This window comes from Phascolarctos cinereus, unplaced genomic scaffold, assembly GCF_003287225.1.
Source record: "Phascolarctos cinereus isolate Bilbo 61053 unplaced genomic scaffold, phaCin_HiC Scaffold_2;HRSCAF=192, whole genome shotgun sequence".
Lineage (NCBI taxonomy): Eukaryota > Metazoa > Chordata > Mammalia > Diprotodontia > Phascolarctidae > Phascolarctos > Phascolarctos cinereus.
This window is the reverse complement of record NW_027555625.1, coordinates 37,153,025-37,167,542: the sequence shown is the minus strand read 5'-3', so window position 1 is coordinate 37,167,542 and position 14,518 is coordinate 37,153,025. Positions and strand designations below refer to the sequence as shown.

Sequence of the window (14,518 nt, the reverse complement as noted above, 5' to 3'; positions counted from 1 at the left end):
CTCCCTTCTTTCCCTCTGCTATAATAAGTTTTTCTGCCTTTTCATGTAATGCAATTTACCCTTGTCTACCTCCTCCTTTCCTTTTCTCTTAGTACATTTTCTTAGTCATACCAGATTAATCCACTTAGTAGGATCCATTTAACTCACTTGGATTAGATTTTTTTTTAATCATTACATCCAAGTCAAGTAATACCCACCCCCTGTATGTATTCCCCTTTAACAGGGTGTAATAACAACACAGTTCTCAAGGGTTAAAACTGTCATCTTCCCTTGTAGGGATGTGAACAGTTTGCCCTTATTAATAACATGTTGTTTCTTTATGTCCTGTTTACCTTTTTATATCTCTCTTGAGTCTTGTATTTGAAGATCAGATTTTCTGTTGAGCTGCAACTTCTCATGTTAGAGAGTTGCCTGTGGGACCGAGTGGTTCAGTGTTGTGCCTTAGATCAAGGAGCAGGTGTGTATCAGAGGTTGAACTTTAACCCAGGCCTTCCTGTCTCTTAGACCCCTCTGCTGCCTTTGGAGAAAGTGATAGCAATTAAGAAAAAAAAAACAAAGTATCAATAACACATTTAAAAATAAAATACATAAAAAAACAAAAACATGAGGACAGTGAATAATTTTGTTACCTTCTTAAATGTAAAAACTGGAATAAGAGTTTATGGCTTTATCCACCACCCTCTTTTTTGTATTCTTTATGAATCAGAATGTTTCTGCTTGTGGAGTGATGAGTTCATAATTTTTACACTGAAGAAGGAGGAAGAGGCAGAGAAGAGGAATGCAGCAGCTCTAGTCTGTAAAGGAAAGCAGTCCACCTCAGAGAAGGGATGGAACAGAGAGAGATGCTATGGAGCGTGATCACACACATATTATTATGCGCAATTCCCAGCCAAGCTGTGGATAAGGAAGGGGGTGCAGTACATTCATGCCTGACTCTGTGTGTGTGTGTGTGTGTGTGTGTGTGTCTTTTGGAGATGGAGGTAAGACATATTCAGATATAGCCAAAAAATAAAACAAAAGTAAAGACTTAGCTCTCAGGGAATTGATTATTTCAAAGAAGTACTTTTGGAAGCTCATCACCTCTATAAGAAGTTGCTTATACCACTACTTTATTCTTTCTTCTTGCGAGAACACTACAAAGTGGGGCAAGTAGATGGTGCAGTGGGTAGAGAGCACTAGCCCTGGATTCAGGAAGACCTGAGTTCAAATCTAGCCTCAGACATACTTAACATTCACTGTGCACAGTGATTCAGCCCTGAACAAAAACCTCCTGGTGACATCTGGCTGCCTTAGCACAGGGGCACAGCTGCTTAATCTTAGGTCAGAGCAGTGACTGCTGTCTTGTCAGGACTGAGCTCTGTTGTCCCCACCCCCACCCCCACTGCCTCACTCATCCCAGGCCCCACATCATTCACACTTTACATTCTCCCAACAAAGGCAGGGCAGAGAGCTGATAATAATCCTCCTAGAGATTTGGGGGAATGTGGGAAGGACATAAACAAGTTGGATAATTAATATTAATTTTGCAAATACATCCAAAATTCTTCATTCTATCCCTCATGTATACATTGGGGAAGCAAAACTGTGAGTTTTACGAAGAATGACAAAATGTTGGCTCATTTTAATCCAAGCCTTACACCCTTCAGGTAAATCAGGCAGCTAGGTGGCACAGCCAGAAGTCAGGTAGAATCCTTTTTTTGAGTTCAAATCTGGCCTCAAACACTTATTGGCTTTGTGACCCTGGGCAAGTCACAGAACTTGGTCTGCTTCATTTTCTTTACCCATAAAATGAGATCAGATCGAGAAAGAAATGGCAAACCACTCCAGTATCCCAGCTAAGAATACCCTAAACGGGGTCACAAAAGGGTCAGACACGACTGAAATGACTGAACAACAACCAACCTTGCATCCATGTCCTCATTTATTCACAGTCATTCAGGGTAAGTCACCAAGCATTTTTAATCACCTTCTGTGTGCCAGACACTGTGCTAAGTGGTGCAGGTACAAAGACAGGGAAAATCAACCTCTGCTCTCAAGGACCCAGTCAGTGGGAGACAACAAAAGGCACCCAGCTATGTACAAACATTATGTAAAAAGGACAAATTGGAGTTAGTCAACAAAAGGTCTGTTCTAGGATTAAGGGGATGGGGGGGAAGTTCTTGCTGAATGGAGATGCGATTTTAGGTGGTACCTGAAGGAAGACTGGCATGCCAGGAGATGAGCAGGAGAAAGGAGAGAGTTCCAGGCAAGGGGGAAAACGGGTAGAAATGCTGAGAGTCAGGAAATACGTTGTTGGTGTGTTAAAGTAGTGCAGAAAGACTACAAAGGTATTAGGCAGCCAGGTTAGGAAGAGTTTAGGAAACCTAATAGGACTTTATATTTGATTCTGGAATAGAAAACCACTAGAATTTCTTGAATAGAGAACTGATATGAAGAGACCTTAAATAGAGCAGAATCAGTTGAACAGCTGAGAGTGAGATGGACTGGATCAGGGACAAAGTTATTGCAGGGAGATCCATGAGAAGGCTTTTTTTTGGGGGGGGTTGGTGAGGGCAATTGGTGTCAAGTGACTTGCCCAGTACAGGCCAGCTGTAATGATTTTGATAGTAATGCAGTCCATCATCTTCAGCCTCTACAGTGATGACTGGGAGAGTATAGTCTGTCCGAGACCCACTGCCACTGAACCAGGCAGGGACTCCAGAATGCAGGATGGCAGCACCATAGATAAGGAGATTGGGAGGCTGTCTTGGTGGCTGATAGCAGCAGGCTAAATTATTGCTTGTCAATATTCTCTTGTCAAGATATTCGTAGACACCCTGTTTTCCAGGGCTAAGGCCAAGCAAGTAAGCTGTGTCCTGAGCTTGGCATAACAATGATCCTCTGTCCTCACCATCTGGGTGAGCTCACCCCTGGCAAAATCATATAATTACGACGTTGCTTTGACCAGGTATTCTGTGAGCTCAGAAAAGCACCAGAGAAGTACCCATGTTCTGGTGATGAAGTCCTATTATGAATCAAACTTGTCCCATTGTTGCTGTTACTTCTCCCAGACCTGAGCTCAAATCCAAGTTCAGACACTTGCTAGCTGTGGGACCCTGGGCAAGTCACTTCACCCTAGTTTACACATGTACAAAATAGGGTCTTTAACAGCACCTGCTTCGCAGGGATTTTGTGAAGACCAGATGAGATAGTCATTATAAGGTAGTTAGCTGTGCTTGGAACACAGTAAGCACCAAGTAAATGTTAGCTCTGAGTTTTATTGAGCCCATCTAGCAGACCACTGGCATTCCCCAGGCCCAGCCAAACACTCTCCACGTCTCCTGGTTTCCCTCGGGTCAGTCTCCTTGGCAGAGGAAACAGACACAAAGCCAGCACGGTCTTGCCCCGGCGGGCGCCCCCTTAACCTCTCCTGCTGCCCCGGGCCCACTCGTGTCCTGCTCCTCCTGGATGCCCCAGGGGGCTGAGCAAGCTCTTCTGGAATCCATGGCCTGCCTGTGGTTTCCCTGAGAACCGTGCCTTCCCTGCCTGTTTGCGTCACTTCCTGCGACAAGACACTGGTGCACAGGAAGCACTTCATTAGAGTCGCGGCCTGTTGTGACTGGCTGCAAGAGTGGGAGAGACTGGGCTGGACGACGCGCGGAGGAGCCCTCCGGGGCTGTGAAGACAATGCACGAGGTAAGGGAACGAGCGGAGGGGGCGGGGTAATGGCAGGAAGGGCCGGGGAGGGGCGGGGCAGGCAGGGAAGCAGGACAGCATTCCAGGACGGGGAGGGGCCGAGCCCCAGCAATGCGCAGGATGCGCCTCACCCTTCAGACTACGATTCCCAGAAGGCCGTGCGCCCCTCAGGGGCATTTCCCCAACCTCTACAGCGAGAGGATTGTACTTCCTTCTTACTACGACACTTCCACTTCCTTTTCTCTCCGTCTCTTCCACTCTCGCTGGTTCCCGTTTTCTTTTCTCTATCCTGGGCTGAAGTGAGAGGGGTCGAGCGGGGTCCGAGAGCTGGGCCAGGCCCAGGAGGAGCTGGCTGTGGAGGTGCGGCGGGGTCGAAGCACCGGGGGCTGTCCGGGGGAGCACCCGGAGAATGGGAGCGTCCGGCAGAGGAGGAAGGAATCTCCCGAGGAACTCCCAGGGGTTTGGGGTTAGCCGGTTCGTGGGGGCGGGCTGTGTTGGAGGCCGACCAGGCGGAAGCGGAGCCTGGGGTTGGATCCTGATTCTCCTTCAGTCACGTCCCCAGCTCCCTGCCCTTCTCCCCGCAGTGGAGAAGTGGGAACGTCTGGTCTGATCAGGGCAGACCCCTGCGTAACCCCTCAGTCTCCTGCTTCTCTTTTCCTCCCCAGCTCTCCCTTCTGTGGCCGCTGCTCTGTCCAGGAGGACAACCTGGAGGAAGAGGGAATGGCGCCTGCCCTCACAGCCGGGCCCCGGAAGGTGAGTGCCACTTGCTGCTTTCCTGAAACAGCATCTCAGACCAGAGACCGTGGGATAAGTTTCTTTGTCCTGTTCTGTAACAATAGGAATTGTGGCCATCAGAGAATCATAGCCACAGACACCACTGCATCCTCTCCAGACTGGAAAAAAAAAAAGACCTTACAATAACTTTTTTTTGTTATTTTTTAATTTTGAGTTCTAAATCCTTTCCCACCTTCCAGCCTTCCCCCACCCTTTCAGAAGGGACAAATAGGATAGCTATTATGCATGTAAGGAAATGCAAAACAGTTCTATATTAACCCTGGTTCAAAAAAAAAAGTAAGAAAAATGAAAGTGAAAAAGAATCTGCTTCAGTCCTCACTCAAAGTTCATCAATTCTCTCCGTTTTTTATAATGCGTCCTTTAAATTTTTCCTGGGTCATTGAATTCATCAGGGTGGCTGAGTCTTTCACAGTTGATCATTACTGCTGCTACTGTGCTGTCTTCCTATTTCTTCTCACTTTTCACATTTATTGGTGTTATTTATAATTCATGGCATAAAACAAGCATTTTCATACCATGGAATAAAAACAAATTACATATGAAATTGCAAATCTGTTATATTCAACTTGTTATTACTTTAAAATGTATAACAAGGTTACCAAGTGAATTTCTTTTGTTTTCTTTATTTCTCCCTCCCCCGCACCATGGCTACCATGAGACACAAGTAGGAACACAAGTAGGAACGTGTGTGTTTGTGTGTATGCCTGTACATATATATTTGTATGTAAAATTACTGTATACATCCTTTAAATTTACAGTTCTTTCTCTGGATGCAGATAATGTCTTCATATGTCCTTCATAGTTAATTTAGGTATTTATTGTAATCAAAATAACTTATTCATTCAAATTCGTTCTTAAAACAATATTGCTGTTAGTATATATAATGTTCCCTGGGTTCTGTGTAAGTCTTTCTAATTTCATTGAGCTTGGCGTTTCTTACATTACACTAAAAATTCATCATAATCATATACCACAACTTTTTTAGCCGTTCCCCAATTATTGGGCATCCCTACCATTTCCAGTTCTTTGCCAGCAGAAAGACAGCTGCTTTAAACATTTGAGAACATATAGGTCCTTTTTGTTTTTCCCTAATCATCTTTGGAAATGGATCTAGTATTGATATTGCTAGATCAGTGAGTATAGATAGTTTAATAGCTTTTTGGGCAAAATTCCAGGTGGCTTTCCAAAATAGTTGGATCACTTGACAATTCCACCAAGAATGAATTAGTGTCCAAATTTTTCCACATCCCCTCCCGATATTTGTTGCTTTCCCTGTCTATCATTTCAGCCTGATAGGCATTAAATGATATCCCAAGGTTGTTTGAATTTTCATTTCTCTAATCAATTATGATTTAGAGCAATTTTTTCACATGAGTATAAATTGTTTTGATTCCTTTGTTACAAAACTGCCTGTTCCTATCCTTTGGCCACTTATCAATTAAGGAATGATTTGTATTACAGATTTCACAAAGTTCTTTATATATTTTAGATTATAAGACCTTTATCTGAGAACCGTGTAGAGAATAATTTTTGCATTTTTTTGCTTTCCCTCCGCTCTTGGCAACATTTGTTTCATTTATACAAAGCCCTTTTAATTTAATGTAAGCTGGAGCCACGATGGTGGTGTAAAATGGGCAGGGACTCCCTTGAGCCCCTCCCTTCCTCCAAATGCCTTTAATAATTATTCTAAACAAATTCTGGAGGAGTGGAAGCCAGAAAAAGAGTGAAACAATTTTCCCACACAGGACAACTTAGAAGGTTGTCAGGAAAGGTTTGTTGCACCAAGGTGAGAGAGTAGTACAGTCCTACACAGCTTGTACTGTGTAATCAGGGCCCAGCAAACTGCAAGCAGGCCTTGGGGTGACTGAATTACTTGCAGCAGTGGTGGTTTCCAGACCTCTCAGCCTAGAGATGCCAAAAACAACTTAGAGGTCAGCAGGAAGTGTCTGTTGTACCTTGGTGGGAGTGGAGCGCAGGCTGAGTGAGTACAGCCCCATTCTGACCATAGAAAATTATTGTGGTGACAAGGTAGGTCAAAACACACGCTCAGAAGAAAACAATGTCAAAGCTCCCACTTCCAAAGCCTACAAGAAAAATACTAATTGGTATCAGGCCATGAAAGAGCTTAAAAAAGATTTTGAAAATCAAGTAGAGGAGAAATGAGAGTGAAGCAAGAAACTCACGAACAATGAATTAACAGCTTGGTAAATGAAACACAAAACAATGTTGAAGAAAATAACTCCATAAAAAACAGCATAGGGCTAATGGAAAAAGACAGGAAAATTCACAGAAAAAATAAAGTTTCATTTAAATTTTTCTCTCTTCCCTCCCAACTCTAGAGATGGCTACCATTAGATACAAATGTCTCTGTGTGTGTGTGTGTGTGTGTGTGTGTGTGTGTGTGTGTGTGTGTGTGTGTGTGTGTATATGTGTATGTAAAATAATTCTATACACAGATATTCTTTTTGGGAGAGGAATTTTTAAGTGCCTGCTATATATCAGACACTCTGCTGGGATGCAAATAAATAAATGAAACAATCATTGATAGCAAGTGAAAGATGAAATGGCTAAAGAAACAAAGGTTCAATCTTTTGGGCATATCAGTATATTAAGCAGTGCATGGCAATTGGCACAGAAAACTGGGACCAGGCCCCTTCCTTATCTTAGATGTGGATCCTGAATAGGGCAAGACATACTTTTATAAATTAAAAACAATCAAGAGCAATTAATTAAAAGCAAAAAATAAAATGTTAGGTAATCTGATTTCCAATTGGAGAAGCGACTGGGAACTTTTCATGTTGGGAGGGGGAAAGGCAACAGGTTCAGTTCCCTCCATTCAGAATGAGGTGTCCCACTCCCCAAAAATAGTATACAATGAAGGGAACATGGGAACAATGATTAATTGCTAAGTATGGGTCCAGTTTTCAGATAAGACATGTGGGTTGCTTCAGATGTATAATTGTGAGAAAACTTATGTTAATCTTTTTGCATTTGACTGGGTTTTTGATCAGCGTAGCCTGGGGCCTTAAGGACTAAACATCAGGTAGAGTATCAGCCGTGCAAGACTAAGTTCAAACAAGGCAGTAAGGTTTTCTCCCAATTCCCACAATTGAATAAATTTTTCTCACAAGACGGAAGTTGGACTAAACCTATAATTGAACAGAAAAAGAACTGAGCTACCCTCAGAAATGAGTCACAAAATGGAGTCAATGTGATTGATTCAATTGCCTCAATTCCCTGTACCACTAACTGTCCTAAAACCCTCAATTACTTCACCTTAATGGCAAGTAGTTTATATTTGAACTTCAAAACAGTTAAGAACTGTAGCTGGGTAAGTGCAAATGTTTTTGATATTTCAGGAATCAGTGACGTTCAAGGATGTGGCTGTGGAATTCACCCAGGAAGAGTGGGTACAATTGAACCCATCTCAGAAAAAGCTGTACAGGGATGTGATGCTGGAGAACTATAAGAACTTAGTCTCTTTGGGTAAGAACAGTTACCTCTTTGGAGTCTTGATATATACTATGAGAACAAAATTTTAACAGTTATTCTTTGGCCTACAAAAGGAAACTCTTCCTAATACTTTTGTAACCAAGAGACAGATTACTTGTGCTTCCTGTTTCAAGGAAAAAGGTCCAAGCTTAGTATGCCTGGAAATTGATTTCTTGATTTGTTGTTATCCTTGAAAATGTGTCTTCCCTCCTCTGTTACCTCAAATCCAAGATATTCATTTTAATCCCAATGTAGGGGTTCATCACGCAATGTTCCCACTGCCTAGCAGTCAGTAAGTCAAATGAACTATCTTTTCCCAAGTCCTACTCAGTAATCCATTGTACCATAATATGGAGTATCCTTCCAGTGGTCTTTTCTACTATCCTTGAGGTCTTCCTAGCATGCCTCCTTATTTTCCAAAGAGAGTTTGAACTCATTTTAAATTCTTTTATTAAGTTTTGTGGATACTTTTTGAAAAAAGGTTTAATTTCTCCTTCCTCTGCCACCTAAAAAAAAAAAAAACAAAAAGAAAGAAAAAATCCTACTTCTCCCTCCAACCAACCCGTTAAGCTCCCCATGATTGAAGAAAAAAAAAAACTCAGACAAAATCAGCTTACATAGTACTGTTGGTGGTATAAGATATATTCAGTACCCTTATTCCCTCACCTTTCTACTAAGGTTGGAGGGAGTATTTCATCTATCTCTTCAGTGATGGAACTCGATATGAGATGACTGCCTAGCACTTTTTCATTTTCAATGAACAGGATTTGCAGCTTCCAAACCAAATTTGATTAACCAGTTGGAAAGAAAGGAATCATCTTCGTTGCCAGAGGCAGATATTCCAAGAAACAGCTGTCCAGGTGACTACATAAAACCAAGCAGATGGGTCATTGCAAACTAGTAATCTGTTGGTTATTTTAGGTCAAAGCTGTTGAAAAACATTGAACAAAGTGATCTGTCAATGCTTCTCAGCCCTGTTGAGAGCAGTTGAGACTTTTAACTTCATTTTTTCCCCAAGAAGTTCCTTTTTTAATTTATCTCTTTACTGAAATGTACCTCCACTCTCAAAGAAAGTTGTTGGCTCAGTACAAGGCAGTTATTTCTCTTCTGTTCGTTGAAGATCATCTTACTTTTCCTGCCACAGTTGCAGGAATTCATTGTTTTAAAATAAGCACATTATTTAAGATATTAGGCAATGTGCTATTTTTGCTTGTGAGTTCTTTTCTGATATCTTCTTCTGTTTTGTGTTCATGATTATATTGCTTTCCTGCTTCTTTTAAAAATAATCCTAACCTAGTTCCTCTTTCTTCAGCCTATCATGTTATGTGTCTTCCTGCTTTTTTCTTTATTGCTTTGAAATTGCGTTTATAATGGCACATTATTATGTTCATATCACAGGACTTGTATAGCCATAACCCCGTCATTGGACCTATAGATTTTCATTAGTTTGAAATTTTTTTTTAAAGAATACTTTTTTTTAAGGCAGTGGGGTTAAGGGACTTTCCCAGTGTCACATAGTTAGTACGTGTGAATTGTTTGCTCTGAGGTCAGATTTGAACTCTGGTCCTCCTGACTTCAGGGCGAGTGCACTATCCACTGTGCCACCTACCTGCCCTGTATTATTTTGCTCTTTCGCAAAAAGCTGTTGTGAAAATTTACTCAGAGTGCTTTGTTTCCTTTCAGTAACATATTGAAGGTGCAGACCTAGTACTGGGGCCATTGGGTGAAAGGGTATGAACAGTTTTGTAGCTCGGTGAAATTCCTGTCTTTTAAGAAAAATGGCAGCAGCAGCTTAATAAGTAGCTCTTTCTACATAATTCCCAAAATTTATTATTTTCAAGTATCTTGCTAACCTGAAGGCTATTTATTGCTACCTCCAAATTATTTTCATTTTTGCTTCTTTGGTTACCACAGTTTGAGTAATGTTTCAGGTAATTATTGGTAATTTGTCTTGTCAAAAATACCATATGTCTACATCTCACAAATTTCAATCAATTCCTTACAAACTAGATATGTTAGAGGAAATTTATAGCAACAGTTATGTTTTCACCCTCATATTTCTTCTTTATTCTGTTTACTTCTTGTATCTATTTCTCTACCTCACTCTAAACTTAATTCTGCGTTTTCTTTTCAGTGTATTTTCACCTCAGAGGGTAAGGATACATCAATATTATCTGGTTTGTTTTTTTTCCAAAAGTCTTTTCCATTCAGATGTCAGCCAGGGAAAGTAGAGTAAGGGTTCGTTCATCTCCCTTGGTAATTTCATCTTAGGTCAATTATTTACTTGTTACCTTTGAGTCATTATACTTTCCCATAAGGTAAACGAATCTCTAGTGTAAGGCTAGTGAGACAGGCCTTCTCAAGTGAGAAGGCAAGAGAATAGCTCTAAAACCTTTGAGCAGCTAAGATCCTTGGAAAAGGGTGAAAAAGGCAGGGTTAATCAGCTCTGTATTCTTCCTTTCAGGGAGCCGAGCATTTCCTGGAGGTAAGCCTTTTGAATGTAGTCAATGTGGGAAGGCCTTCAGGAGCAAGAAGCATCTTGCTGTGTGTCAGAGACTTCATCCTGGAGAGAAACCTTATGAATGTAGTGTATGTGGCAAGGCCTTCTGGAAGAAGTCACATCATACTGAGCATCAGAGACTTCATACTGGAGAGAAACCTTACAAATGTAGTAAATGTGGAAAAGCCTTTAGGATTAAGTCAGAGCTTACTGTGCATCAGAGAATTCATACTGGAGAGATACTTTATGAATGCAAGGAGTGTGGGAAGGCTTTCCACTATAATTCACATCTTACTCGACATCAAAAAATTCATATTGGAGAGAAATCTTATGAATGTAGTGAATGTGGGCGGGCCTTCAGGTTTAAGTCAGAGTTTACTGTACATCAGAGAATTCATACGGGAGAGATGCTTTATGAATGTAAGCAGTGTGGGAAGGCTTTCCCCTATAACTCAAATCTCATTGAACATCAAAAAATTCATACTGGAGACAAACCTTATGAATGTAGTGAATGTAGGAAGGCCTTCAGGAGTAAGTATCAACTTACAGTGCATCAGAGAATGCATACTGGAGAGAAACCTTATGAATGTAGTGAATGTGGGAAGACCTTCAGGAATAAGATAGTTACAGTGCATCAGAGATTCATACTGGAGAGAAACCTTATGAATGTAGTGAATGTGGGAAGGCCTTCAGGAGTAAGTCAGAGCTTACTGTGCATCAGAGAATTCATACTGGAGAGAAACCTTATGAATGTAGTGAATGTGGGAAGGCCTTCAGGAGTAAGTCAGAGCTTACTGTGCATCAGAGAATTCATACTGGAGAGAAACCTTATGAATGTAGTGAATGTTTGAAGGCCTTCAGGATTAAGTCAAAGCTTACTGTGCACCAGAGAATTCATACTGGAGAGATGCTTTATGAATGCAAGGAATGGGGGAAGGCTTTCTACTCTAATTCATATCTTACTCGACATCAAAAAATTCATACTGGAGAGAAACATTATGAATGTGAATGTGGGAGGGCCTTCAGGATGAAGTCAGAGTTTACTGTGCATCAGAGAATTCATACTGGAAAGAGCTTATGAATGTAGTGATGGGAAGGCTTCCTATAACTCACATCATGCATCAACATTCATACTGGAGAGAAACCTTATGAATGTAGTGAATGTAGGAAGGCCTTCAGGAGTAAGTATCAACTTACAGTGCACCAGAGAGTTCACACTGGAGAGAAACCTTATGAATGTAGAGAATGTGGAAAGGCCTTCTACAATAAGCAAAATCACACTGTGCATCTGAGAATTCATACTAGAGAGAAACCTTATGAATGTAGTGAATGTGGGAAAGCCTTCAAGAGTAAGTCACAGGTTACCGTGCATCAAAGTATTCATACTGGAGAGAAGCCTTATGAATGTAGTGAATGTGGAAAGGCCTTCAGGATTAAGAAAAAACTTACATTGCATCAGAGTATTCATACTGGAGAGAAACCTTATGAATGTAGTGAATGTAGGAAGGCCTTCAGGAGTAAGTATCAACTTACACTGCACCAGAGAGTTCACACTGGAGAGAAACCTTATGAATGTAGAGAATGTGGAAAGGCCTTCTACAATAAGCAAAATCACACTGTGCATCTGAGAATTCATACTAGAGAGAAACCTTATGAATGTAGTGAATGTGGAAAGGCCTTCAGGGGTAAGTCAGATATTACTCGTCATCAGAAAATTCATAGTGGAGAGAAGCCTTATGAATGTAGTGAATGTGGAAAGGCCTTCAGGATTAAGAAAAAATTTACATTGCATCAGAGTATTCATACTGGAGACAAACCTTATGAATGTAGTGAATGTAGGAAGGCCTTCAGGAGTAAGTATCAACTTACAGTGCATCAGAGAATGCATACTGGAGAGAAACCTTATGAATGTAGTGAATGTGGGAAGACCTTCAGGAATAAAGATTATGTTACAGTGCATCAGAGAGTTCATACTGGAGAGAAACCTTATGAATGTAGTGAATGTGGAAAGGCCTTCAGGGGTAAGTCAGATATGACTCGTCATCAGAAAATTCATAGTGGAGAGAAGCCTTATGAATGTAGTGAATGTGGGAACGCCTTCAGGAGTAGGTCAGTGCTTACTGTACATCAGAGAATTCATACTGGAGAGAAACCATATGAATGTAGTGAATGTGGGAAGGCCTTCAGGAGAAAGTCAGAACTTAATGTGCATCACAGAATTCATACTGGAGAGAAACCTTATGAATGTAATGAATGTGGAAAGGCCTTCAGGATTAAGAGAAAACTTACAATGCATCAGAGAGTTCACACTGGAGAGAAACCTTATGAATGCGGTCAATGTCAGAAGGCTTTCAAGAGAAAGGCATATATTACTGTGCATCAGAAAATTCATTCTTGAGACATTGTTTATGAATGTAAAGAGTGTGGGAAGGCTTTCCTCTACAGCTCAGATCTTACTCAACATAATAATATTCATGCTGGAGAGAAACCCAATGAATGTAATGAGTGTGGGAAGACTTTCAGAGTGAAGATACAGCTTACTCAACACCAAAAAATTCACTCAGGAGAGAAACCTTAAATGTGTAATGCATGCAGGAAGGCTAGACTGAGGGCACTAATTTATGTCCATCAGAGAATTTATAAGATTCCTCTTGAATGTAAGGATTGTGGGAAGGCCTTCCATTGCAACTCAGATGTTATTAAACATCAAAAATTGATGCTGGAACAAAAATCTTATATATGTAGTGAAAGTGAGAGGGCTTTCAGAAAGAAGGTACACCTTACTGTTCATCACAATTCATATTGGAGAAATTCTCTGAATATGAGTAGTGTAGGAAGCCCTTCTCTCACAAGTCAGACCTCAACTTCAAATCATACCTTATGAATGTAATGTATATGGAAAGGCTTTGCACTTGAGTGTAGATCTTACTCAACATCAGAGCATTCATACTGGAGAAAGATCTTATGAATGCAGTGAATGTGAGAAGACCTTCAGGCTGAAAACACAACTTGCTCAACATCAAAGAATTAATTCTGCAGGGAAACCTTTTGAATTTGGGAAAGTCTTTAGACACAGGACCTACTTGATGTCCATCAGAGAATTCATGCTAGAGTGATTCTTCATGAATATTAGGAGTGTGGGAAGATTCCCTCAGCTGACTAGACTGTGATTCTGAGTCCCTAGATATAGTTCAGAGAATCTTTACTTAGGGTGCATGGGAGAAGAAGATATTCCTCCTCTCTGCAGAGACTTGTAAAGGGGCAAAGATTTAGTGTTATCCTTCCATGGGTGTTCAGGGAGGGAGAGGTTATGCTGGCTGAGTCAGGGGTTACCGAGTGGATAGTGTTATTGGGAGAGCCTTAGTACTAACTTTGATCCCTGGGAATATGGTGTGCAAGATGCTTGGGGATGACCTCTTGGCCATCAGATGAGCCTGAGCCTAATGAGTGATGAATAATTGTTGACAGTGCTTGAGGAATAAAGCATAATCTGATAAATCAAAATGAGCTTTGTTCCTGATTTTGCTGGTGCTGCTTCTGCTCATGTTAATTTGGGTAGCCAGTGTGGACCATAAAGACTTGGAATCATTTTAATTAGAACAAAGCATGGGCCTGTGGCAAATTTTGATGCAATGTGATTTCTGCCCAGTGCTCTGCATGTCAAAGGAAAGAAATTCATTGAAATGCAGGTAACCAGCAGGATTTACTGTGACTTCCTTATGGTCATCAAATGCCTTCTCATCCAGTTGGTGACACACATGAAAAGATAAATAAGATTCCCATTATCATTAGGGAATATAAACAAGGAGTTTTCAATGAAGAAATCAAAGCTATCAACAATAATGGAAAAGTGCTCTAAATTACTAAATCTATTAGAGAAATGCAGATGAAAATAACTTTGAGGTAATACTTCACACTACCTCAAACTGGCCAACATGACAGAAAAGGAAAATGACAAATTCTGGAGGGGATGTGAAAAATAGGTACAACATGCACAATTCAGAACTGGTCCAAGCATACTGGAGAACAGTTTGGAACTGTGCTGAAAGCATTATA

At 41.0% G+C, this 14,518-nt stretch overlaps 1 protein-coding gene across 1 annotated transcript; it reads left to right on the top strand.

Moving 5' to 3' along the window:
- Positions 1-3,888: 3,888 nt before the first annotated feature.
- LOC110203977 (uncharacterized) lies at positions 3,889-13,966 on the top strand. The gene is given in 7 exon segments (XM_078149304.1): positions 3,889-4,035; positions 4,341-4,428; positions 7,830-7,956; positions 8,727-8,822; positions 10,427-11,101; positions 11,104-11,519; positions 11,589-13,966. Coding segments are annotated over 6 exon segments (2,799 nt in total). The 5' UTR covers positions 3,889-4,035; positions 4,341-4,395; the 3' UTR covers positions 13,041-13,966.
- Positions 13,967-14,518: the final 552 nt, after the last annotated feature.